The sequence below is a fragment of the Nycticebus coucang genome, chromosome 9 (genome assembly GCF_027406575.1).
Source record: "Nycticebus coucang isolate mNycCou1 chromosome 9, mNycCou1.pri, whole genome shotgun sequence".
Lineage (NCBI taxonomy): Eukaryota > Metazoa > Chordata > Mammalia > Primates > Lorisidae > Nycticebus > Nycticebus coucang.
In genome coordinates this window covers 34,304,307-34,332,231 of record NC_069788.1, presented here as the reverse complement: position 1 = coordinate 34,332,231, position 27,925 = coordinate 34,304,307, and the positions used below count along the sequence as shown (strand labels likewise).

Sequence of the window (27,925 nt, the reverse complement as noted above, 5' to 3'; positions counted from 1 at the left end):
CAGTACACTTTATTTCAACACAGCAAGTACTAATGTAACCCTCAAAAGGATGAAGTTTTAAGGATCTTTATAAAGAAAAAAATTTTTTCCATTTCTGATTATAAACATGGTATAAATCTATAATCAAGACTATTTGCAGTGACTTTTCTGAATCACATGTAGTAAACCATATCTAATGAAACATACTGTCAATTACCAAATGTTTACCAGTTCTCACTATTGTTTTAAAATTTTTACCACAAAGCAATATTTGCTCCAAAGAGAATATATTTTTGATATAGGGGGAAAATGTGTCTGAATAATGAATGCACATGACTTAAATATCTTTCTCCTGCCAGAATTTGATGGGCCTCATACAGCACAAAAAGGGCATATTCAACAATATCTTACTAACTCTTAATGCTAGTTCTTGACCCAAAGATTAAAAGCAGGAAGGTTACCTGCTAAAAGAGAACAAGCAGTTAAAAGACAAATGGATATTAAAAATTATTCAAATTCATATCAGGTCAATTGGAAGACCAACGTACACATAATAAAAAATTTTAAGAGAATATTCACCAATAGTTGGGGTTAAGATGTATCAGAGAATCCTGATGCAGAAACATTCTAAAAGAAGAAAACCATTTGCTTATCACACCACAGCAACTACCTTAATTTTTCCAATTGCCTTATTCTGCTGCTACATGTGCATATGGAACTATGTTTGGAAATTCCACAAATTATATAGACAAAAAAACCCTCCTCCTTTTATTTGCTCTGGATACTAATTAGAGATATAGATCATACTGGCACATCTTATTTAAGAAAGAGAAGAAATGAATAATTTTTCTCTCCTTTGCATCATTAACTGCATGTTAAATGAAAGCTTTTACTGTTCAATGTAAAACCTGTTTACATGAACAAGAAGGTATGATAAATCTATATTTAAAATAAAACACCAAAATGTATTTCTGGTATATCACTGAAAGTTTATTCTGAAAATTTCTAGACATTTGAATAATAAAGAATTACAATCATTCCCATATTCTTCCAGTGTATGTTGGGAAAACTAGTTTTTTTAAAAAAAGTTAAGTTTTAGGCATGTCTGCACAATTATCTTTATCTAATATGAACCAACAGCAGATAATAAACTGTGCTAAGAACATAGGGATATTTCAGTTCTAACACCCTCCTGAGTGTTTTTCCAGCCCTTACTCCATTATATGTGCCAAATAATCTTTTGTAATTCACTGTCTCCACCTATCCTCACAGTCATTTATTTTACGCCACTCCTAGTTACTATCACACTAAGAAGTCTAAAATGCAAATTCAGAGTGGCATGGATAAATGGCCAAAAATGCCTAGAAAATTGGTCTGTACGCCTTTATAATTTTTGTTGAAAAATACTCCATCACTCCCAACTGATGAAAACAGGAAGCTCTATTCATAAATATAAAATTCAATGCCTATGATATATAATCATCCTAATGAGAAAATGAGTTCTATACATACTTGTCCAAAGGGACAAAAAAAGAGATAGTTTCCCAAAGATGTTTCCAATTTTCTTCTGAATCAGAATTAGCAAATCGAGACGACTAACATACTGTCTGGGTGTATTATGCCTTACTATACACAGCATTTTGTAATTTATTTCAAAGCTTCCATTATAAACACACAAAAAAATACAGCTTCTGTTAACCCACTCCACTCTGAGCTCATAAAATCTAATACTGCACAATCTAAGTTACAACGTATGTGTTAGATTTGCTATCAAAAGCTGTTAATGTCAAAACCAAAGAGTTATTTAAAATGAATACACTTCCTTGAAAAAGAAAAATAATTACAATCATTTAAAAAAACTAAGATTCATCCAATAATCCATATTATAATTCTTGCCATTTTTTTTTTAAAGATCTTCAAACTAGTCAGGAGATAAAGGTACATAAAAGATTATATTTAATCTTTAATCTTTATTGTAGGAGCTATAATCTAATATTGATAATAAACTACACATCAATTAATATGTGTAAAGGAATCACCCAACTAACACTTTCATGACAGCCAATTACAGTAAAGCACAGCAACCAGTTTGCAACCAGACTTTAAGAAAGGTAAACTTTGTTTACAAGGAGTTACAGATTCACAAGTTTAAGACAAGAAAAAGGAAAACAGAAGGAATCCAGCCACCCAGCAAATATGAAGCAGACCCCAGAATGTGATACAATCCAAAGAAGTAAATTATTGTAAATCATCACTGTTGTTCAGAATTTCACACAGCCTTTTGAGCCAATTTTGTTCTTTTTTCTACAAATACAATAATGAACTAAAAGAAGGAAGAAAAGAAAAAAGAAAAGGAAAGGAAAACAAGGGAAGGAAAGGGAAAGGAAAGGAAAAAGACAAGAAAAGAAAAGATAAGGGGTAGTAGAAAGGAAAGCCCTTAACTGCAGAGCTCTGCTCTACAAATGCTTAACCTTACAGGAGTTGGGCTCCTTCAGCATTTGTATTCTATCCAAATCCTTATGAGTCACAAAAATTAAAAAGCTATATCCTTCTGGATGCCAGGAAAGGCCTTACCACAAGCCTTTTGTCAGAGAGAGAGAGAGAGAGAGAGAAAGAGAGAAAGAGCAAGGGAGAAAAGCCACAGTGGTAGGCAGTCCCACTTTACTTTGAGTACTGTGAGGTCACAAACCACATGATTCTGCCTCTCCAGTAATAGTGCTTGCAAAAAAAGGGAGTTTTAAAGCTTTTGCTTTTTTGGATTGTGTGAATGCTCCATTCGCCTCACAAACAACCACAGAACCACAAGTGCGGTGCAAACTTTCTCCAGGAGGACAGCAAGAAGTCTCTGGTTTTTAAATGGTTAATCTCCGCAGGTCACTACCAGCCACCGAGACCAACAGAGTCAGTGAGTGCTCTCTAACCAGAGTCTATGCAGTAATAGTAGTCCTTCAAATATTTGCTCATTCTCTTTTTGTTTTGTTTCCTTGCTTTTCACATGTTACCAGCTACATAATTTGACAGAAAAAAATAAATATAAAGTCTATGTACTCCAGGCATACTGTAAAACTAAAACAAGGTTTGGGTATGGTTTGTATTTCCAGTTTAAGGCTGCAAGCAGCATTTACAACAGAGAGTACAAGTTCTATCTGAAAAAAAAAAAAGGAGGGACTATGGCATCAAACAGCCTCTTCAGCACAGTGACAACATGTCAGCAAAACTTCTTTTGGGGTAAGTGTTATATTTTTAAATCCTGTAAGATATAAACCTTTTAAACATAAAGTTATGATTCTTAGATAAACTGCTAGCTTTTCTAGATAACAGTATATTAAAGATCATAATAATGCTATTTTGTTGCATTAAAAATTGAAAAATAAAATTGCTGTACATAATTGCATTTGAAATTTATAACTAATTCTTGAAGTAATGACTTGAAAGACAAAATTAAATTATCAATTATATTTACTAAATTAATATAAATGTTTTCTAGAGTTAAAGAAATGAAGATGTTAAAAAAGTAAAAGGAACAGTTCAATATTCTCATTAACCCTCACCAGAATAAAATTAGATACTAATTAATCAAAGTATGATAAATTGACTTCAGCAGCTCCCAATATTTAAGCAAACTTCAAAAAGGAATCAATTTTACAAAATAACAGACCACAGAATTATCTCAACATTATGGTTTATCATGTATAACCCAGGAATAAACCTGTAACACAGTTCGTAATTTAACCAGCTCAGCTAAAATAAATCTATTTATAATTTTAAGCTACATAACAAGATATCTAAATAAGTTTGTTTCTAAACAATTTTACAAAATTGAAGCATGCACTCAACTGAAATAAAATTATAAAAAGTACATCAGAGCAATTTTTTGAAGTTTTATAGCTACCCAGGACATTGAAAAGTTCATGGAAGTCTTTTAAAACTTACATGCAATTGTATTTTCCTATATAATTTTAATTTTACATCTACACACTATATAGAACTTGTTATAAACATATTGCAAACATTGAAAGATTCTTTTAATCATTTTCCTGGACCTATCAAAATGAATACTATTTAGTTTCATGAAAAATAAATTTCCGTAAGGATACCCTGCATAATTTAAAAGAGCCGTACCTATTAAATCATGCTGGATTCCAAAAGAAAACAGGCATAATATAGTCCCTTAATATTTAATTTTAAGTTAGTGTTAATAGATATGTAAATGACTTCATCATTCCCTAGCTGACATAGTATTCAAGTATCTAAACACTTACAAGATTCTCTTTATGATGTCCAGCATGTTCCAACTACAAAGTGAGTTTTTCAAAATTTTCTTTTATCCTTTAAAATAAATCCTTTTGCTGTGTATACCTGTATTTTTATATTAACTCTGCTTTTAACTTACAACTAATGATTGGAGTTTCCCTTACTCCTCCTACTTCACACATTTTAACTGGCTGTTACTAGAGGATCAGTCTTAGTTTAGGCAAAAGAGAAATAATTAAACCTGAAAGGGAGAAAAAAGGTTTTCTCTTAAAGGGTGAGGAAATGTACTTTTTATTTTACAAAAAATGTAAAATTACTGTAGTGACTCCCTCAATAGCTATAAGCAGGCCCCCTTAGTTATAATACGAACAATATAATACAGATTATTTTTAAATTTAATAATGGCTGTTAAGCATTACTTTAAAATGTCTACATTAAGGAATAAGAACATAAATACAACCTGGTTTCTTGTACCCTCAATGAATCCCCAACAATTTAAAAAATAAATAAATAAATAAATAAAAATGGCCGGGTTAAAAAAAAAAAAAATAACATAAATACAACAGCCTGCATAACAGTACATACTATAACTTATAGATAAGAACTTTTATTGTTACTACCCAGAGATGAAAAAAATGGTTAAACTATAATGTTATGATGGAGGGATAACTTGAAACAGGAATAAGGGATATCAGGGAGGGATAACAGAAGCAATTAAATTACTCTTTCACAATATTATAGTTTTTGAAAAAAGAACATTTTTCTAACCATATCAGGAACAAAACAGATCTTAAGGATGACTACATTAGAAAGAAAGCAGTCACAAATAATAATTAAAAAGCTTCTTATTCTATGTTAGAGTCTTACATTTCTGTGACATTCTTAACCTATTCTGTATTAAAACTTCCAAAACTTGACCAAGATTCGAAGCAAGGCATAACAGTGAATCAACAGAAGATCTTCTTCTGTTGCATGTCCTTTTTTTTTTTAACATTATAACTAATTCTTCCTCTTCTGAAAAGCTGGTTCCACCCTTCCCTTCCCTTTCCCACCCCCAGCTCCCAAATAGTACCTTAGAGTCTGGATAGAGAACTTAATATGAACCCATTAAACCAGACTAATTACAGGAGAGTAGTGGATATTATGTATAGGTTATCATCACATGGCAAATACTTCCCCATTCTAAAATCTACTTAAAGTCTAAAACCTCAATTCAGGCTTTAAATTCCTACATAATGATTATTATCATCACCTAATGAAATTTCCTAAGTATGTACCCCAATTTTGTAAAATAGCTAAAAAGAAAGTTCAGGCGTTTTCCAGATATGGGACAAAGTACCCATAGACCAACTGCCTCAGCACAAATATAATAAATGAAAATGTATATGTATATTTGTGTGACAGACAAGAGACAGAGAGAGTCAGACAGGCAGAAAAACAGAGAAAGGAGGTGGAATGTCTCAATGACCTTGATCTCTCAGCATATTTTTACTTTGAATTAATAAAAAATTCCAATCTATACTATTCAAATCTATCTGCTATTTATCATAAATAAAGCCTGCTGAAAATGACAGATGTGACTGACTCACAGAGTATAATTAAGAATTTATTTATGAAAGCATATCAGCTGACTAAATTCCTACATACAGTAACCGACCATAGTAACTGATTGAACATGATGTGTGAACACTGATTTCTAAAACAACAGTTCTGGTCCATGTCAATAACAGTAATTTTGTAATTTCAAGATTTAATACTTACAAAAGTTTTCTAACTGGTTGCTATAAGACAGCTAAATTCCAAAATCAAGGCAGAAGAATTAAAAAAATCAAGAACACACACAGAAACCCAATCTAATATATATTAAGAACTAAAAATAAAAATGTCAATGTAATTCCCAAAGGCCCATATTAAAAATTATTTAGTTATTAACAAATAGTCCTAATTTTACATAGAAAATTGTTAAAGATTTCACTTACGATTTTAAAAATGTTTTGAAAATGTAAAAGACTAAAAAGAAATTGTAGAAAAAGACTTGGCTAGTCTGTGTGAACCTGATGGTTTCTAAATCACAAGAAAGGCATGAAATATACATGATTTATATTATACATTTTAGCTCTTCTAGAAGAACAAAATATTAATCTATTCAATTACACCCTTCAAGTTAATCACTGATAGCCGGACTTGTTTATATCAGTCATGTTAAAGTTAAATTCAGTAAGATAGAAATGTTCCAGTTTGTTAAAAGAACACTGAAAGAACTGATGGTTAAATAAACTGTGGGGTGGGGGGACATAACTCACTGAAGACATTAAGATTTTATCAAACAGGCAGAATTAATCTTTATTGAATAGAACCATTCACAAATCAAAACTCACCGTACTCCAATACTTTCAAGCAGCGCTAATCAATTACAAACCTTTTCTAGTGCTTCAAAACTCATGTGCTTTCAATTTTACACACTGGTGGTCCTCAAGTACTGTATTGGGGCCGAGTTAAGACATTCTGTATCACAACTTTTTTTTTTTTCAACAAATATTCATCTAGAGGGCTTTTTTCCCCTCTCAAGTGCTGCTCACATGAAAACTGTGGTAATATTTTTATACTGTACTTCTTTGTTGAAGCAAAAGGTTAGGGGTTACCTAAATACCTCAACTGTATATATATAAAAAAAGGAAAAGGTAAGTATTCATATTAAAAAAATCTAATGGGACTGGATTATTTATTTTTGCATTTCCGATGATTAATGATGCACCCATGCATACATGAAAACTGATGGCAAAACAGAGTAACATCTCAAATTCCTTTCCAAAGCATACAAATACTAACTTTCCATGCTATTCTAACCCTGTTCCAGAATACTAAGATATTACAACTCTAAGTGAAGTCATGCAAAAGCCCATCAAAAGCATTAAAACTGCAAATGCTATTACTTAACAACCGTCAGAGGTATTTTTATATAAAGAGTTCACTGGAACAGTCTACCTCTAGTGTCTCTTTAAAAATATTACACGTGCCTAAATAAATGCCATCGATTCAATATGAAAAAAAAAACCTTCTTGAAAATACCAAAATTGTAATTGTGACAAAGCATAACTAGTTTTTCCACTCATTTACCACTCCAGACCTATTATTAATCAGATCCTAGCAAATCTAATGGTAATTCAGGCAGGGACTAATAGATTACCTTAATGCACTATTTTTTCTCCTATACCAATGACCTCTTCAGCTTCTACTGAAGATAAAATTACACCCCCTACCAAAAAAAAAAAAATCCCTGTCATTAAACTCCCATAGTAAAGATATTAAACTCCAATACTTGGTATATTCTAAAGTATAAAATATTCTAAGTTAACTGCTTCAAGTTGTGAAAATTTTTCATCAATTCTGAAATATTTAATATTTTAAAACAAATCTTTAGAAAAGGAAGTCTCACATAATGAAATTATACACAACATAATCTCCTGCCATTTTGAAAAGATTATGGAATTCACTGGATATGCATTTTGATTAATGTGTTACGTTTCATAAATAACCAGGAAACTCTATACTTTATTCAAAGGGAGTTTCCTTAAAGTTTTAACTACAGTCAACCACAAGCTTTTGTCCCCCCAACAGCAAATATACATAAATGTATAGAACACACATTTCTATAAACTTCTTAAAGACCTGTATTGCAACTGAGATTAAATGCTCTTTTATCACATTGTATATAATATCTTCACTTCCTCCTCTTCATACTATTTATTCAGGACAGAGGACTCAATATTTAGAACAGTGTTGGATGGATATAGGTAACATGATATCAACTATTTTTTGTTGTTATTGGTGAACAGAAGCTTAACTCCAAAGCATAAATCTCATAAACATGAATTCTTCTACTAATAAAAAGAAACCACATCATTTAACATGAAGTAAAAAACAATCCCTAAATAAGAAGAGCTATAGAATTAAAAGGGTCCTTTAAAGTCTAATTGCTACATAAGTTCTTAAAATATGCCATGAAAAAAATTATTAATGCGCTTCCCATAAATACTCTATATTCTTGTTAATACTCATAAACTCAAAACACACCCAAGTATCAAAATCAAACCAAGTATGATTTGGGTTCTAAATAAAAGATCGTAAGTGTTAGTCTGCCTTGAATAGTTTTCTTCTTTAAAATCAACTGCACACAAAACAATCTTTAAAATATAGACAAATTGTGAATACAATTTTTAATACAATTTATAATAATCAATATTATATTGATATTAGAAAATTTACCAAGTTAACATTATTCTCAGAACTGTATTTAAGATTACTTTGGCAATTAGCGTAAAGACCTATCTCCACTAGTGATTCCTATTGCCATTTCTCCTAAAAACTTGTATATAAGAGTTACATTACACTACTAACATTCCAAACAAGGTGTAACTAAATATCCTATTCAAAGCAAATAGTTTTTGCCACAAAGAGAAATAAACTATTTTTACTTTACATTTCAGTTACATTTACTGTTAATAAACACCAATGGCATTTGCTGGGATCATTATACCCTCAACTATGAACATGTACTTACATAAAAAACTAAGTTTAAAAGCCGAGTATTTAAATATACACTTAACAGTGTCCCCTAAAATTACATGAACCATGAGTGTGACAAACCATTATTTACATGTTCCTTATGCTCAGATATCCTACAACTTAATCTATTTTGTGGTTCATTAAAATAAAAAAATAAAAAAAATTGTTAGCCAAGTCACAATAACAATCATCGATAAGGTTTTGAAAACAAATGCATAGTTTTTCTTTAGCAAAATTACAATAATGATGTGGTATTCTACAGAACTTCATATAGACATGAACATATTTTTATATATTCAATTTAAAACTCCTTTAATCTGGCTTAAAATTTTTATATAGAGTATATACATATGCATGAGTGTAAATGCATACACACCAGTGACTACAGAACTTGAAATAATAATTACAGACCAGAAAAAAAACTGTAAATTATTTAACGGAGGTACTGTTTGTAGTTCTTTCCTGAAATACAATCATCTTTTTTTACATGTATGCTAACAGAGAAATGTCAATCTATAAAATCAATAACAAAGATTAGGTATCTACTAAGAAATTCAAGACTAAAATAATACCATACTTGTAAATCTCAAAACTGTTACTTTCCAGTTATAAAGTAACAATAATTAGACACTAACATCAGTTATATAAATTATTACTAGTTTAAAAGGCAAAGCTGAATGAAGTTAATTGACTAAAAGATTCCTATTTATGAATATTATCTCAAAGAACTTTGGCTTAGAGCTAAATAGGTGTGTTTTCTATATATTTTCTCATTAACCAGTAACCGGGGTGAGCAATATAAGCACTGGATTTTTAATTTTTGTTATTTTTGTACAATAATTACTATAATATTCTTTTTAAATTTTTATATTGAACTTCTTAATTTAAGACTTCAAATTCCCAAGATAATCTTTAAGAAAAAATGATTAGAGATTATTTAAATTAACCTAAACAATGTGCATTCACTTTGAAACTAAAAAGGATCATACTTACTTTACTATGTAATAATGTACTACATTTTATGATTAATATTTCAACCCATTGCTTCATCACTACAACTTGATACTAGAAAATAGATGCACAAATATCAAAAAGGTACAGGCTTCAGATTCCCTTTAATCAATAATAATCTTATTACAAGATTTATAAATACAGCTCAATAATAAAAACTATTTTTGGAGAAAAGTGAATTTTCAGTTTATTTCATGATCTTCTATCAGATCATAGATATTTACAACGGTATAGGATCACAGAAAGAAAATTTCTTTTTGCTAATAATCACATTATATCAATGACTCTGTTTTCCATAAAACTGATAACTGTAAATGTTAACTTTTCATAAGAAGAAACTAATCACTCAATTCAAAAATATTAAGACACTATTAGGTTATATATGAGAAAACTCCCTTCAAGACAGTAGCATCCTAACATTAGGTAAAGAAACTGATTGCAAAATATAATCTAGCCAGATTATTTTTTATTTCTCATGAAATTTGCAAAGCTTTTAGGTAATACAGCTTTTGACCAAATGCAAGAAAAACTGCTACTGCTATTACAAATAATAAGGGTCAATGCAAATATGAAAATATTTATGAAGATAATCCATAAAGCAGATACTACTTGCAAAAACAATGTACAACAGTGTATTTGTAAAACAATGTATACACACATAAAAGTCAGCATAATCCCATCTGTGTTCATTAAACTAATCTTCTTTCCATAGTAGAAACTCCTTTTTCACATTATAAACTCAGAATTCTTTATATTCTTCCAGTTTTTAAAACTAAGCACAGATACACACATACACACACTCTGTCTTCATAATTTAGAAAGAAACGTAACGTTTTTAAAACTTTTTATCACTAATATCTACCTCATTTTAAAAGCATTATTATCTTAGCTTGACAAGAACAATGAGTATTATAAGAGTAACTTCATACATAGTAAAGATTTAACAATTTATTTCCCTTTGAACATGGATAAGCATATTGCAGAGTATTTTAGCATACAAATACGACTAGAGAAAACACATGAAGAGATTTTTTTTTTTTAATTATTCACAAGTACCCAGAAAGAAAATTGGGAACCATATGCTGATTCAGCTTATTTTTATTTTCACAAATACTCTGAATTTATCAATGCACACAAATAAAATAAAACTTAATCTATGAAAACATACTCAAAAATTTTTTTAAACTATAAAATATTTAGCTTAAATTGCTAAATTATTTATCAAATGGTTAAACCATTCTGTATAAGTAAAAAAGGTTTAATGACACTTATTCAAATCACTTTCTTCACTATCAAATTATATCATGTGCTCCAACAAATAATGTAACACAATTTTTTAATAAAATTTTTATTTATAAATATATGTTACATGTACAAAAAGATAGGAAGAGATTTTCTATAGTAAGACTTCATTAACATATGTAACTCAAATTTTCTACATCTGAACTTTCTTCACTGAAATACATGGTCAATTCACTGAACTTTAAAATTTTCAATCCAAAAATATCTAATACTTTCAATACTGTTCTAAAGGAAACTAAGAAAAATGGCCTTACTCATTATTATAAACTGGCATAATAATATTTTTTTTGAAAAACAGCTATGGAAACAGTGTGATCTGTGATCCGAAAACTTACATACCCAAAACATATGAAATGAACAAAAACAAACGCAAACAAATGAAGAAAGTAAAATTACCAGCAATAATAACATAGTAAGAAGCTAGAAGTATAGAAGTTATACATACGCTTTTAAAAATAAAAGCTCCAATTAAAGGTTGTCTTCTGAACTGCCCAATGAACAGAACACCATCCCAATCACTACAAAATTTTTTTGCTAAACTAGCAATACTAGAAAGAATCACATCTAACTTCTAATTTTGCAATTATAATGTGTGATATTTTTTTAACCATAAGACTACCATTTATTCTAATTTTCCTGGACAGGCTTGCCATTGCATTTTTCCTGTACGTACGTACCTCTTCCTTATCAATTATGGTGTATCTTCAGCATTCGAAGAAAAAAAGCTCCAAAACTTTAACTGCATTTGATATAATAATTAAATCAATACATACAGGGCTACTTTTAAAATACTCATTTCTAAAAGGCTAGAAAACCTTACTTTTTTAAAGCTGATGCATCTACACGTGAAAAGCAACTTTTAGTAAGCTCTTTTGCTACGCCATAATGATCTGCTCCAGAAACTCAAGGGTACCTAAAACAACGGGCTACCTGTTCTAGCCATGCTTAGGAATGTGTCCAAATCATTTTTATTGATTTAACCTTTATAGGAATGCTACATATCCTCAGAGCAAAACATTTTAAATGTATTTATAATATGATACACTTTTAAGAAGCCATGAAAAGAACGCTAAAAACAAATCTAGATACTCCTCTACCTTTAGTTGTAGTAGGTTTACTTTTATTTATTTTAATCTCTGTCAGTGGATCTAAATATTAAATAATTATATTTGGGAAAATTCACTTAGGCACCACTGTTTAAGTAGAAATAAAATTTTCATTTCATAGGTTAAAAAAAAGTCCATTTAAATAAATTCTAATATTACAAAATAAAACTCCTAACTTGACAATGATGTCACACCTACAAGTTTTAACAGATTCTAAATGCTCCTTTCATACTCTAATTATACATTAATCATGAAACCTACAAACAACTCAAACTTATAGAATTTAGTCCTTATTGAATAAACTAAGTTGTACTCTAGTTTACATTCTGAGAGTTTACACAGAAAGTTCTGTGTAGCCTATCTCTCTAGCTTTCTGCAAGTGGTCCTTTATAAATGGCTTCAGCAGTTAATGCCTGCATTACGTATGTTTGCCAAATAATAACTCTCAATATTATGCTTCCTCACATTATGGTTTATCATTTGTTAACTTAAACCTTACCTCTAAAGAAATTATACTTTCACTGCAGACTGTTTTCTTAAAAAGGTAAACAACGTTTGAGCATTTCCAGATGTAGCATTCAAAAAAAAAAAAAATGGAAGAAAAATAATAGGCAAATTCACAAAAAATTATAAAATTATTAATAAAAATGCAGTAAAACTGAAGTTACTACCATTATTTAAATGGTCACCCAGAAGTATGAGTTAAGGTCTAAGGGAACTATATTTTAAATTAAGAAATTTATCATAGCTACAAAAGCACTAATTTCAAGTAGCTGTCAATAAGTAAAACAACCACACATATTTCAATTTCAGACAAGACTATTAAAACAGAATGTGAAGCTCTGACAATTACTGAGCATGCAAATATAGTAAGAATGATGCTATTTTTTCAAATAGTTATCTTATTTATAGACTCAGCTATATTATTTCATTTCTTCGTCAATTCTTTATTAAAACACTCAACCATGCATGAGGTTATGCTAAACTGAAATAAAAATAATTTAAAATGCAGCCTAATTCTGTGCAGCAGGGCTGGGACTATGGTGAATCCAGGAAGGCATCCAGGGCACAAAATGTAAGGTCTCACACAATACTCAAAGTGATAGCCTCTTTATCTTTTGTGCTTTAGACACTCTGTTTGCCTTGCAATAGTCCCAGTCCCCCAGTGTAGGCACATTAGTATAAACCATTCCATGAGACATATACTAAGTAGAGTAACAAAAATGGAAACATAGTAGCCCAAGAATAATAAAAATAAAAATAAGAATATTTATATTGAGGGAGACATACAGTTCATAAAAAAATCTTGCAAAGTAAGATATCTGTGGCTTTATAATTTGACTAAAGATAACGTTTTTAAAATAAAGGATTGAGAGTAGGTATCATTAAAGATTTCAATGGGCTACACATAACTTCTTACAGACTACTAGATCCAAATCTGGCTGATGAACAGAATTGCCTGAGTAGTAGGTCTTGGTGAGAAATATGTCAGGGAGGGAAAACCTTAGGAAATACAAAGCTCTTCAGGTAAATTAGCTAAGTTTGGGAGCCAATAGATAGCCAATTTTAAATATGCTCAGAAATTAAGCTAACAACAAGACATAGTACATAGAAAGCATATTAATCATATATTAATGTGCTCACAAGAACCACATTACAGTTCATTTCTTTCCTTCCCTTTCTTCTACTGGAGATGTTAGTCAATGGTTACCTAACAATGTTTTTGTTTTTCAATTAGGTTCAAATAACTCTTCTAATTATACAGTAAATCTACTCATAAAATTTTTTAAGCTTATTAATGTATTATTTTGAATTATTTAAAATGAATTAATATTAAACTTTAAATTATTGTAATTAGGTTCATATTAACATATTTTGAAAAATCAATGTGTCTAAAATATAGCCCATGTGTTTTATAGCACCTAACTTAATTAAAACTGGGCTACATTTCTATGCTAGCTTTCTTTGTTGAGCATTTAGTGTGCCAAGGACTATGCTAAATCCTTTATAAACATTTTTTTAATCCTCACAACTCCTTTATATGAGTATAATTATTTACAGATAAGTAAACTGAGAATGAAGTGTAGAAACCAACCTAAAGTTATACAGCTGAAGAACTGACATTCAAACCCAAGCCTTTAAAATCTTAATTACCATTTGATAGTTACACATGACCTTAATGAAATTACTTCCTAGTCCTTAATTTCATCTGTAAAGTTATAGGTTCTCAAAAACAATTGCTCTATAGTCATTAAACTGGTGAAACACAAGGGACACGATCTTTAAGTCTCCAAATTACCCTAATGCATTATCTAATACTAATCAGAAAGAACCAAAAAGATTAAGAAAAAATGAAGACATATAAAAGGGATAAAATTTAGTCAGGTTTGATCAGAAATGAAAGTCTTTATGAATTAGATACTCCTTTATCAGTCATTATAATCAGTAATCCTACACAATGTCTACCCACACAGTATATACTTCGTGTGATATGAAATATCATTTAAAAGTTTAAAATGAAACTTTTAAAGTGAAAACTGAGAATTTATAATCATCCTTGTTCATAAAATTACAATAATGGCTAATAATAATCATGGGCTCTGGTGTCAGATCTAGAGTCAAATCCTTGTTCCCACATTTATCTGTAGCATTCATTCCCTGTGCCATGTTCTCATTGTCCCACCTAAAGAAGCCTACACTCCCACATGTATACTAAGTCACCTAGACCAGTGGTTCCCAACCTTTCTGGGGCACCACGGACTGCTTTCATGGAAGACAATTTTTCCACAGACAGGGAGTGGGAGGTTGATACAAGTCTTCAAGTAATTAATGTATTATGCTCTCTGTGCAGTCAAACCTCCCTGCTAATGATAATCTGTATTTGCAGCTGCTCCCCAGCACTATCACCACCACTCAGTTTTACATCAGATCATCACTCAATTCTCATAAGGAGCACCATGCAACCTCGATCACCTGTATGCACAATTTACAAGGTTCATGTTCCTATGAGAATCTAATGCTCTGCTGATCTGACAGGAGGCAAACCACAGGTGGTGATGCAAGCAATGGAGAGTAGCTACAGATACTGTATTTACAATACAGAAGCTTCATGCTCTTGCTAGCCATTCCCCTCCTGCTGTGCAGCCTGGTTCCCAACAGGCCACAGACCAGTACTGGACCTCACCCAGGGGTTAAGGACTACAGACCTGGACAATCTTAATTTCTAAGTTTTAATTTCTAATTAAAATGTTTTAAATTCTAAATCATTTGGCCAGGTGCAGTGGCTCACACCTATAATACTAGCACTCTGGGAGGCCATGGCCGGTGGACTGCTTGAGCTTAGGAATTCCAGACCAGCCTGCGCAAGAGCAAGACCCCAGCTCTAAAAACACCAGGGCTTTGTGGCAGGCACTTGTAATCCCAGGTACTCCACAGATTGAGGCAAGAGCATGAGCCCAAATGTTTGAGGTTGCTGTGAGCTATGACATCATGGGACTCTACCAAGAGTGACAAAGTGAGACTGTCTCAGATTAAAAAAAAAAATTCTAAATCACTTGACATTCTCAAAGATCCATTGGTGAGTGCACCTTTTTCTTTGTCTACCAGAAAGGTAGTGTACAAGATTCTAAGAAGTAAATTTTTGACATGTATCATCTACCCCAATTTAACCCACAGCCAATTTTACATTATTACTTAATATTCAAAATACAGAAATTCTCAGGGAAGTCACAAAAGAGTTCTAGCTTCTTTTTTGCCCCTCATGGAGGCTGTAAGAATATATTTTTCAGTCACTATGGTTCCACTGAGAAAAAAGGCTCTGACTAGAAGCAAGAGGTAATGTCAGATAAGATATTTTCTCAAAAATAAAGCACTGAAGGGACTTAACCTAACAAATGCAATCAGTGTAACCTAATTCTTTGTACCCTCAACGAATCCCAAACAATAAAAAGTATGTAAACAAACAAATAAATAAATAAATAAAGCACCAAGAAGAGAAAAGCTATTTGAGGATCTACAAGATCTCAAAAGACTTTCCTAATCATTCTGCACCCACTTCTAGTTTGATAGGTAAAGTTTTGGTGATCAACCTAGCAACTCCAAAAAGCCTACAGAAGGTAGAATCACCCATTAAAATTAAATGCACATCCAAGTATAAAATCGTAGCTACATTTTAGAAAAGCAAACATAAATTTTCATAGTACCTTTAATTTAGAAACATCCACTGAAAAAAGGTTCAAAGTGAATTTGTCTTGGCAATTTCACAAGGAGTACAATAGGGTAAGATTCAAAGTAAAAAGAAAGCAATGAAATGGGCAAAATGTAGTAAAATGAAAATACCTATGAAAGAAGAGATAGTTAATTCTTCAGTAGTTCCGGTATTATTATAAGTTTTCAGATTCCAGTACCCTATCTCGCAATGGAGGCAAGAAGTTAAAAGAAAAAGATGTCTCGAGAAATAAAAAGTTATGATAGAGTAAGGTAATTTATTATCTTTAAACTCTGTAAGTGTTCACACTTATTTCATCAGAAGCCACTAAAAATATGAGGAAAACAAAAAGTTTTGTGTACAACCAGAACAGTCAACCAAAATCAGAGAATAAATTTATGAATGGCATGGTGATCAGTACTCATTAATCTAGTATAAAAAATTGAGATTGGATGTGGAAAACCTGGGCAAGTTGAAGAGATATTACAAAGAAACAGCAGAAGAATTTGGCAGCAGACTTACTGGAAGAGGGAAAAAACTAGGACAGAATGGTGATGGTGCCAATGACCATGAAGAAAATAGGAAAGAGTTTAAGTAGAAAAAGTTCCGTCTTTGTCACTATTAAAGGGGTGCTTAGTAGGAAAAAAAGAATACTAAATTGTATACAATATCAGTTTTTAAAAATTACATAGGGGTGTTTGTATATCAGAAGAGCCCCAATAATAACATTTCCAGGAAAAAGTTTTAGAAGGTCTGCCCAAAATAACATTCAACTATGGGAGTGTCCCACTTGTTTATATATTACCAGCTTCCTGAAGTTGCCCACTGCATCTCTGTTCCAGGGTTCTGATACTAAGTGAAGAGGACCTGATAGTTTAGTTTACTCCTGATCACTAATTCCAAAGAACTCAAGAGACTAACAGAAAATGTCTGGTCTAATCCCACTTTCAAAAGGAAACTTTTCTTTTTTTTTTTTTTGAGACAGAGTCTCAAGCTATTGCCCTGGGTAGACTGCTGTAGCAGTCTCACAGCTCACAGCAACCTCAAACTCTTGGGCTGAAGCTACTCTCTTGCGTCAGCCTCCCAAGTAGCTGGGACTACAGTCACCTGCCACAATGCCTGGCTATTTTTTTGTTATTGTTGTTGCAGTTGCCATTGTTATTTTAGCTGGCCCAGCTGGCCCAGAGCCAGGTTCAAACCCGCGAGCCTCCGTGTATGTGGCCCTACAGTAGACCGCCATTAAAGGCAACTTTTCAAACCTGAATAGGATGCTCATGATCACCCACCCTTCAGTTAATTCACCATGACTAAACAAGAAAGAGGATCCTATGTGTATTACTCTTCTCTTTAATAATTTGAGACATTCTACAAATTATTAAGCTGTACAACTGTATCAACTGACTACTAGTCTGTATCTGTTCATGTTGTCAACCATGTCTCACCCCAAACTTGTCAAATGCCTTGCTGAAGTTTAAAAATTGTATCAGTCCCAAGCTCCCAGATGGCTATCTAGTAGTTCTGACAAAGCACTGAAGTTGGTGAGTGAAACCATTTGGCTCCTACTACTCATCTGCTGGGTGCTCAAAATCATGCCTTTAATAACCATTTGAGAATCTTAGCCAGCAAAGGCTTCAAGTTGTCAGGACTATACAGGACTTACTTTTTTTTTTTTTTTTTTTTTGAGACAGAGTCTCACTATGCCGCCCTGGGAAGAGTACCATGGCGCCACAGATCACAGCAACCTCAAACTCTTAGGCTTAAATGATTCTCTTGCCTCAACCTCCCAAGGAGCTGAGACTACAGGGTGCACTCCACAACACCCAGCTATTTTTTGGTTGGAATTGTCATTGTTGTTCAGCAGGCCCGGGCCGGGCTCGAATCCGCCAGCCACAGAGTATGTGGCTGATGTCCTACTTACTGAGCTACGGGCACAGAGTCCATAGACTTTCATTTTGCAACTAGTTTCCTTTCTTTGACATTTTATACCAATTGTTTACTGTTACCAGGTGCCTATTCTTTTTCCCTTTCCAAGACTGCTAATTAAATAAATTAAACAGAAAATATAGAAGACAACTATATAAATGAATTTCAAGCCAAAGAATAATCAGAATTCTTGTATTAATAGTTTAAATGTGAAATGAAGTAGATATGACAATATTTGCTAGATTCAGTAGTATTACACTAGGCCATTAAAGACCTCCTAGAATAGTGGTTCTCAACCTGCGGGTCACGACCCCTTTGTAATAATGAAAATGTATCGCAGCATTAGGAAGGCTGAGGACCACTGTCCTAGAAGTTTTATCTCCTCTGAAGGCATTTCTTGGACTACTTTAAGAACTTTACCTTTCTTTTCTTTTTTATACAGTTAGAAACACCCTCATTTACTTGACATAAACTTCCCCTTACCTGTATGCTTATTCTTGCTCTACATCCTAGAAATAAGACTTGCCCTTAGCTATAAATGATATGATTCATTTGCCCATTCATGCACTGCTTTATTCTTTTTATTCTCCAATCTGAACATATTTTCATTCATGTCCACATGAGCAATGCCTTAGATCCTAAATTTCCAGTGCAGAACTTGTTCTGTAGATTTGCTTTGAATTATCACCTAGAATAGTAACATAATCAATTAAGTACCTAATTGCTTTATGAGACGAACACCAGTAATTACTAAGAGCCCACAGAAAGATAAGCTTACCACAAATAGAAAATCCATTAAAAATTAAGAGTATCAACCCAGCCTGAGCAAAGTGAGACCCCCATCTCTACTAAATATGGAAAAACTAGCTGGACATGATGGCAGGCACCTGTAATCCCAAACTACTTGGGAAGGTGAGGCAAGAAGATCACTTGAGCCCAAGAGTTTGAGGTTGCTGAGAGTTATGGCGCCACAGCACTCAACCCCAGGATGACAAAGTGAGACAGTGTCTCAAAAAAAAAAAAAAGAGTATCAAAAAGCTTGCTAACTTTTTGGATAAAGAAGTTGTATATAAACCAGCTCTTCACGCTTGGCTAGTAAGGCTTACAGAAAAAAAATGCTCAATATGAAAGGTAAGTCTCCCTCTAAGACAAAAAAAGGAATATATTCAGTGAACTGAGAAAGGAAGGTCACTTCAGAAATAAAAAATGCAATAAGCCAAGACTCAGAACTAAGACAAGAAAGACAATAAAACAAATGAAAGATAATTTTAAAATTTTTGGTGTGTAAGAGGCTATAAACAGGATAGTTTAGTGGTTGCCATGTACTATGCTCTAAATTCAAGCTTCTCAAGAAATGTTTCTTTAGAAACATCTCCATTTAACACAAGTGAATCAGAAGCTAGTAAACTGATTTATGTAACAGAAGAGTTATACATTAAAATTTTCCTTGTGACACGAAATAGAGAAAAATACTACCCACCCACCTGCCCTACCTCACAAGGGTATTTTGAAATTTAAATGAGATACAGAAGATTAAAGTACTTATAAAATACTCAAGTATACCAAATATAAGTTATTACAATTTAATACTAGCACAAAAACTCAATTTCCATTCACTTGATTGTAATGACTGGTTTTACTTGTGCCTTAAAATGGCAATACAGTATGTGGGTTAACCAGTTTTTCAGAGAATAAAACTTTGAAATCTTATATACACCAACTAATTGAAAGGTTCAATTTTGTGAAATACTACTTATTAAAAATGATCTGAAGGTTACTCCATCCATTCCTCTAACTCAGTGGATCTCATATTTTTAATCATGCATTTCATTAGTAAAAAATAAATGTAATGACCATCATTATGTATTTATAAATTATTCACATACATGTAAATGTTCTAAAATACTATTTATCTTACAAATTATTCAAGAAAATAGAAATGTTAAAGTATAAAAAAAAAATAAAAATCTTAATTTTTTTTCCTTAAATAGCATTAGGAAACCACTCAGTGGTTGTTAAGCCATGAACTCTGTTCATATACCAAGTTTCAAAATGCAAACCCAATCTACAGAACTGTAGAGCAGCAGTAAAGGTTGCTCTCACTAAAGAGGATATAAGGAGGAAGGAAAAGAAGTACATGGTGAAACCTCTATGATTCCAATGGTTCAAGTAAGGACAATCTGAAACCACTATTCTTTTTTTTTTTTTTTTTTTTTTTTTTGTGGCTTTTGGCCGGGGCTAGGTTTGAACCCGCCACCTCCGGCATATGGGACCAGCGCCCTACTTCTTGAGCCACAGGTGCCGCCCTGAAACCACTATTCTACTCTCAAGATCAGAGTTTCTGTTAACCTCTTTACAACTAAAATGTGCTTTTATTTAATAGCGCTATTTCCCCAGCTTGAGGTCTTTACAACTAAAATGTGCTTTTATTTAATAGCGCTATTTCCCCAGCTTGAGGTCAGAGATGTATAATTTGAGTGAATACTTGATATCAAATTTACTGTAGAGATACAGTTAAAGAACTACTGACTACCTAATAAAGTATGCCCATAGACTTCCATGGAAGAAAATTCTCTCAAGTCTTATCCCCTAAAAAAAGTCAAACTTGTAAAAACTGCTATGTATTATTTCATGCACAGCAAATCTAGTTTCTTTTGAGATAGTATGGTATACAGCAACATGCTTTTCTATTTGCTATAAAGATTGTGAAATTTTTGCCCCATCTCAGTAACTTGAGAAGAACTTTATTATACACATCTCTGTGCATTTTTACTTCCAGTATAAATTTTTTATCTCTATTCCTTTCAGGCTTTATCATGCTATCCTTTTTTAAATCCTATTATATTATAAATAATTGTGATAGACTCCTCAAATCTTTTAGAATCAAGTAAAATATAAATGATAAAACTCAATGTTCAAACATGCAGTTTAATGGCACAATTAGCTTCCCATTGCTCTAGAATCTTGGAATCATCTTTGGTAACTAATTCTTTAATCCTATCAATCCCCAAGATGCAACAATCTAACCTTTCCAACACCATTTACACTTGTTTACAATTCTTCATTTCCACTACCATTACCTCTCACGAGGTCTACTGTAATAGGACTTCCCACAGCCAATCAATCCATATCAATCCTTCTTAATCAGTATCAATACACATAATACCTTTATCTTTTCAAACACCTTTTAAAGGTTTCCTATTGCCTGCTCCTTAGTCTGTCATTCAAAGCTTGCCACATTCTGATGCCAATCAGCAGTTTTATCTGTATTTCCTGTAACAAAGTTTCTTTCTGGACACATTAAGCTCTTTGCTGCTATGCCTCATCTCGGCCTCTAGGTGTATGTGGCTGGCGTCCTACTCACTGAGCTACGGTTGCCCTATCATCATTGCCACTCTCCCCTCAAATTTCTACAGTGGCAAATATTACCTATCTTTAAAGAAAGAGCTCAAATCATATTATTTTCACAAGCCTTCACCCTCCAAATTGAAAATCGTCTTAGCTACTACTGCATTTCCATAGTAGTATATTCATAATTCTTTCACATACTTGTCATACCACTTACTTATACATACATAATCATATATAGATGATTACATACGTAATCATACATAGAGTAGGACTCTCTATAGAGTAGAGATGATTACATACGTAATCACATATAGAGTAGGACTCTCAAGCTTTTATTCTTAACTGCAAAATTCATCTTTCTCTTGAAATGCTATGAGAAAGCCCAATTAAAAAATGGATTTCTACAGGACCCTATTGGGTAGAAGGAGAAAATAGTTGAGAAGGTAGCTAGAACCTCACACCTCCTACAGAGCATCTCCTACAGGCATCTTCATAAAACAAGACATAAAGTACAGTACACTAAACCACACACTCTCTTGACAGGTACACAAGAATTCCCATTCCCTCTCTCTTTCCCTTTCCTTCTTTCAACATCATCTAGCCAAATGCTGGCATATAATAGGAATTCAATAAACATTTTTTTAATGAATTAATGAATGACTTACCAAATAAATGGAATGTACAAATACGCAACAACTGTCTTAGCACAAAGTAGAAAAACTTGGCAACAACTACAGGAAAAAAACATGCTAATGAACAACATGTAAGAAAAAAGGGCCAAGTGTGGTGACTCACACATGCAATACCAGCCTTTTTGGAGGCCGAGGCACAAGTCTCACTTGAGGCCAGGAATTGAAGACCAGCCTAGGCAATGTAGCAAGACTCTTGTCTTGACCAAAAAAAAAAAAAAAATTAAATATAGCTAGGCATAGTAGCATACACCTATAGTCCTAACTACTCAGGAGGCTAAGCTGAGAGGACTGCTTGAACATAGGAGCTGCAAGATCCAGTGAGCTATTATCACACCACTGCACTCCAAAGAAAGAAAGAACAAAAAAGAAAAAAATGTTAAAAATAACTTTTACGAGTGGAAAGAAAAGTGGTATTTATATATTAAAAAGTTGGACACATTTTCAATAAAAATATCTCATAAGTGTGAGTTCACTACAGAAGAAAGAAGCTAATGCTAAAGAATTATTCATGTGTAGCATATTAAGGCTGAAGTATCAATAATGTCGTATCTTGCTAATATCTAAATTTAAGATATAAGATATAGTAAATTAAACTACAGTGAACAATTTTTTTTAATAAATTCTATTTCACTGATTTATACATGACTGTCATGGTGTTTCTGATTTTCTTTTTAAGACATGTTTCCTTCTTTCTCAAGTTACAAATGTAAAGTTCTGCAATTGTATTTAAAAATCGTTTGGTGGTAGATATGCGTGAAAGTAATACCTCAACATAAATCAATATGACACATAATGAACCCAAATGGAATATGCATGTATCATTATAGGCAAGATGTTAAGTTTCATAAAAACAAAACTTGACCTTTAATATCCTTTTTACATTGGTTAATAAACATAAATGCAGCAAGGTTTACATTCCACATACTTTAAAACTCTCTGACATCCCTGGGCTCTGTCTACAAAACCAAAGGAATATGCACATGGTACAGAGAAAAAAATTTAAATACAAGAAACATAATCGTCTAGGATTACCCTTTCAAATAAGAGGGGGAAATTCAAATATTTATTTTTCTGTATCAAAAAAAACTTCACATAATGATGAAAATCAGTAAATGAAAAGTAATAGTTTAAAAAAACTAGTGACACTATTACCACAATATGTCTCAAAGCAATGGTAAGCTGCAAGTCAAGATTATGTATTTTTTTAAAGTTATTATAGTCCTTAAAAATGAGAAAACCAGAATAGAAACTCTATATATATAACATATATAAATATACATACACTTTATAACAAAGTTCATTCCATCAGAGCAGTAAGAGTAAAGAATGACTTAAAAATTTAACTATAGCCCAGGTGCAGTGGGCTCACGCCTATAATCCCAGCAGTTGGGATGCAGAGGGGGATGGATTGCTTGAGCTCAGGAGTTTGAGAGAGAGAAAGACCACCATCTCTAAAAATAGCCAGATGTAGTGGTAGGCGCCTGTAGTCCTAGCTACTTGAGAGGCTGAGACAAGAAAATCACTTGAGCCCAAGAGTTTGAGGTTGCTGTGAACTATGGTACCAAGGCACTCTACCGAGGGCAACGAAGCAAGACCCTGTCTCAAAAACCAACAAAATTAAATTAAATTAAATTAGATAAAATTAAAACAAAAATTTAACTCCAAAAGATAAAAATAACAGAAAGCTTTTCATTTAATGTCATAAAAAATGTGAAACCCCTTTTTCTCACTACCTATATTAAAAAATTAGTACTCTAAAAACAGATTTATATTTCAAACACTGTATGTCTGTTTACTGGTAAATAATTTGATATACATGGTATGATTAAAATTTTTTAAAAATAAAAATGCCTCATTACTAAAATAATAAAACAAAACACCAGTATGGTTATCTCTAAATGAGACTGTTTCCTTCTTTAGTTCTTCTAGACATTTGAAAAATCTCTAGAAAAACATATTATTTTTGAAATCAGAAAAAGTTTAAAGTTATTTATGAATACATATGTATGCATGTGTATATATATATATATACATATATGGATATGTGTGGATACGTATGTATCCCTCTGAATGGTCTGTTTATATCTAATTTATAGTTTTCACATTGAAAGCAGCACACTGGTATAGAAATCAGAAAAAATAAGGGGGTAACTTATTTAATAATCAAGAAAATGTTTTTAAATCTTCCTAATTTAAAAAAAGCAGTTAAAAGTTTGACTCTGAAGTCAGAAAGAACCAATGAAATCCCAGTCTAACACTCAATGCTTGAGTGACGTTGGAAAAGTAATTTCTCTAATACTCAGTTTCCTAATCTAATATTTGGGAATATCATCATTGTACTAACAGAGGTGTTAACTGAAATAATCCATGGAAACATGTTAATGCACAATGGCTCTTCAGTAATGTAGTAATATTTCTCCTTCTCAATTCTTTGTGTGGCCCAAATTCATACCTATCTTGAGTTTCAGCTTAAATGAACTTCCTTAGAGAAGCTTTCCCTAAATTAAATTCCCCCTTTATACTATTTCATAGTACCCTGGACATTTTCCTTCATAATCCTTATCACAGATCATTGTTTATTTATGCAAACATATATACAATGCATAGCATACCATATACACTTAAATTATTAGTGAACCAATTTATATATAGAAAGAGGTGTTTTTTGTTTTTTGTAGAGACAGAGTCTCACTGTACCGCTCTCGGGTACAGTGCCATGACGTCACATGGCTCACAGCAACCTCCAACTCCTGGGCTTCCACGATTCTCTTGCCTCAGCCTCCCGAGCAGATGGGACTACAGGCGCCCGCCACAACGCCCAACTATTTTTTTGTTGCAGTTTGGCCGGGCTGGGTTTGAACCCACCACCCTTGGCATATGGGACCGGCGCCCTACTCACTGAGCCACAGGAGCCGCCACTGGTATCATTAAATTTTCTCTATATAATCAGTGGGATCCTGATAATACACGTAACTGCCTATAATACAATTGAGGCATTTAAATTTTAATTTCGTTTTTCTGGAGAAAACTGTACTGAGACGGGAAAAACATCAGTTTTTTGGTCTACCTCTACAATGACAGAATCACCATAATTCTCTACATTTTGTCCTTAGTCTTTCATTAATGAATCTACTTAAATAAGAATTAAGAAAAATGTTAAGTTTCCTTCTTGACTTTTAGTTTACCTGCTGAGTTTTCTTTAAATCATCACCTGCTGCAACTGTTAAATTAGCCATTTATTGGTAAGCCATTTATTGGCTAGGTTACATTACAGTACCAGCTCTCAAAAGTGGATCATCAACATCACTGTGAATTGATTAGGAATCCAAATTATTGGGTTCATCCTAGATTTACTGAACCAAAACTCCTGGAGGTGAGGCCCAACAGTTTTACACTTTAGCAAGGCTCTAATGCACACCCACATTTGAGAACCACTCCATTAGGATTCATTCTTTTAACTCTCATCAGTGTAGTCTGTCAGTCTTTACATTTCATCATTAAAATTCTAATATTTCAGTATAAGTTCTAAAATATTCTGAAGTCTAATAAATAGGTCATCTGTCAATAATATAAGGCAACCAAACATGAAATAGAAACATGCCAAAAAATGATTTCTTAACATGCTATTCCAACTGCTGCCTAATCCATTCACATTGTCACTGTTCTCTTTTATTAGAAATTTAATTCCTTTTACACCTTCTAAATAAAAAGATTGTTGATTCAGAAAAACTAATTTCAAATAAAACTGTATGATAATTAAATACACAATTATTCGGTTTTCAAAGGTTTTAACAAGTCAGAAAAAAATGTTGAGCCAAAAATGTAATTAAAAGTAGTATTGTTACTATATGTAAAGATATATATACAATTAAGTCTAGCATTTTTAGTGCACAAGACTGTACATTGCAAGAAAACAGTCTGCTACAAAAATAATAGTATTTCTAAGAAATGAGAAGTAATAGTATTCCTAATAGAATTAGAATATAACCTCTAAGAAACTAGGGATTTTATCTGTTTTATTCACTGCTATATCTACAAAGCCTGGAACAGTGCCTAGTACATAGTAAACACCCAATAGGTATGTGCTGAATGAACAAACAAAAAGCATTAGTATAGAATAATTCTCTAGAACAGAAGTGTTCTGCCAACATGTGCTAGTCTAAGAACTATTTGTTACACAAAGAGATATAAAGTTCACAAAGAGATATAAAGAATTTGCATCAAAATGTAAACAGGCTGCATTAGGTGATCCTAATGCACACCATTTAATTCTGCTTTTATCATAGAAAAACCATCTCAATGAAGAAAGCAGGGTATTGGTTTACATTCTGGCTCAAGCTACTTTCTCATAGAAGATCAAAAAATAGTTCACAAACTAGCATCAATGCTTCACACTAAATGTTGAGAGTTGAAATAAGAAAACAGAAAAAAACTAACTTCAAAGCAAAGCATAATTTGTAAAAATTATGTCTGGCTGTTGAAATGTGGTTTTAATTACATCATTATGTTTTTTAAAGGACATTTATAAAATATACGAAAGCAAAAAAAAATTAAGGATGAGCTCTTTTTGTCAGCCTAATGTCAGATTCTAATTAGGAAATTTAAATGAATGAAGTCTCTACATTTTCAGAATGATTTATAATAGCTGATCTCAGAAATTGAGACAAAAATTATGCTCTAAATTAATGAAAACACCTCAAACATATACCTTATATAACTCACACATCACTTAAAAGTGGGTCCAATATTGTATTGTCATCTCAAATATAAAAGTAAAATAAAAAACAGAATAAGAGTTGGCAGTTATTAAAAATGAGGCAAGGAAAAAACAATCAAATTAACACTAATTTATGGCAGCGAGACACTAGGAAAAATGGACCAGGTTGATATTCAGAAGAACAAGTATACAGTCTGAACTCAGAACTACATAACGTAAGGGCTAATCACCTCATCCCGCTGCTTCTCAGTCTCCTCATTAGTAAGACTAACCTGAACAATATCTTTTTTTATAATTTCAGATTAATATGATGGTACAATTAGGTTGCACTGTCAGCAGTTGTCAGGCAAAGTCCAACTTATAGTTGAGCCCTTCACCCAGAGGGAATGCTATATACCTTCACATTGTGCCCATTACATGACAGCTTACCAATACCTCTCCCTTTTCTCCATCCCCTCTCACTCCTACTCCTTCCCCCTACTTGAATTTAATTGTGCTTTTCTTTCACGTGGGAGTGACATTGTTTTTCTACCAATTTATTATTCGTATTGAGTACAGTGCTTTTGAGTATAGTACTTGCTTTTCCATACTTATGATACTTTACTTTAAGGAGATAACTTGAACAATTTCTAAAGACACTCAGCTTTTCCATTCAGTCTAAGTAACTGACACCATCCAAATTCCTTTGTTTCTGAATGAAAATGGTAGTCCTACAAAAATATGTGTGCTGGGGTTCAATTCTATCTGTGGTACTATGAAGCCCAAGAAATTTAAAAGATATAAACATGTAAACAAAGATCAGTGCTGAACACCTAAC

The 27,925-nt window shown here is 32.4% G+C and overlaps 2 protein-coding genes across 5 annotated transcripts in view; one reads left to right on the top strand and one right to left on the bottom strand.

The window, feature by feature from the left end:
* The window catches only part of SUPT3H (SPT3 homolog, SAGA and STAGA complex component), a 502,772-nt gene that overhangs the window by 450,791 nt on the left and 24,056 nt on the right, over positions 1 to 27,925 (bottom strand). The window lies entirely within an intron of this gene.
* Positions 2,675 to 27,925, top strand: part of RUNX2 (RUNX family transcription factor 2) — a 218,038-nt gene continuing 192,787 nt past the window's right edge. Inside the window, exons 1-2 of the mRNA XM_053602204.1 lie at positions 2,675 to 2,884; positions 3,081 to 3,207. Of these exons, the coding sequence (XP_053458179.1) occupies positions 2,747 to 2,884; positions 3,081 to 3,207 (265 nt within the window). The 5' untranslated portion in view covers positions 2,675 to 2,746. The remainder of the gene's footprint in view (positions 2,885 to 3,080; positions 3,208 to 27,925) is intronic.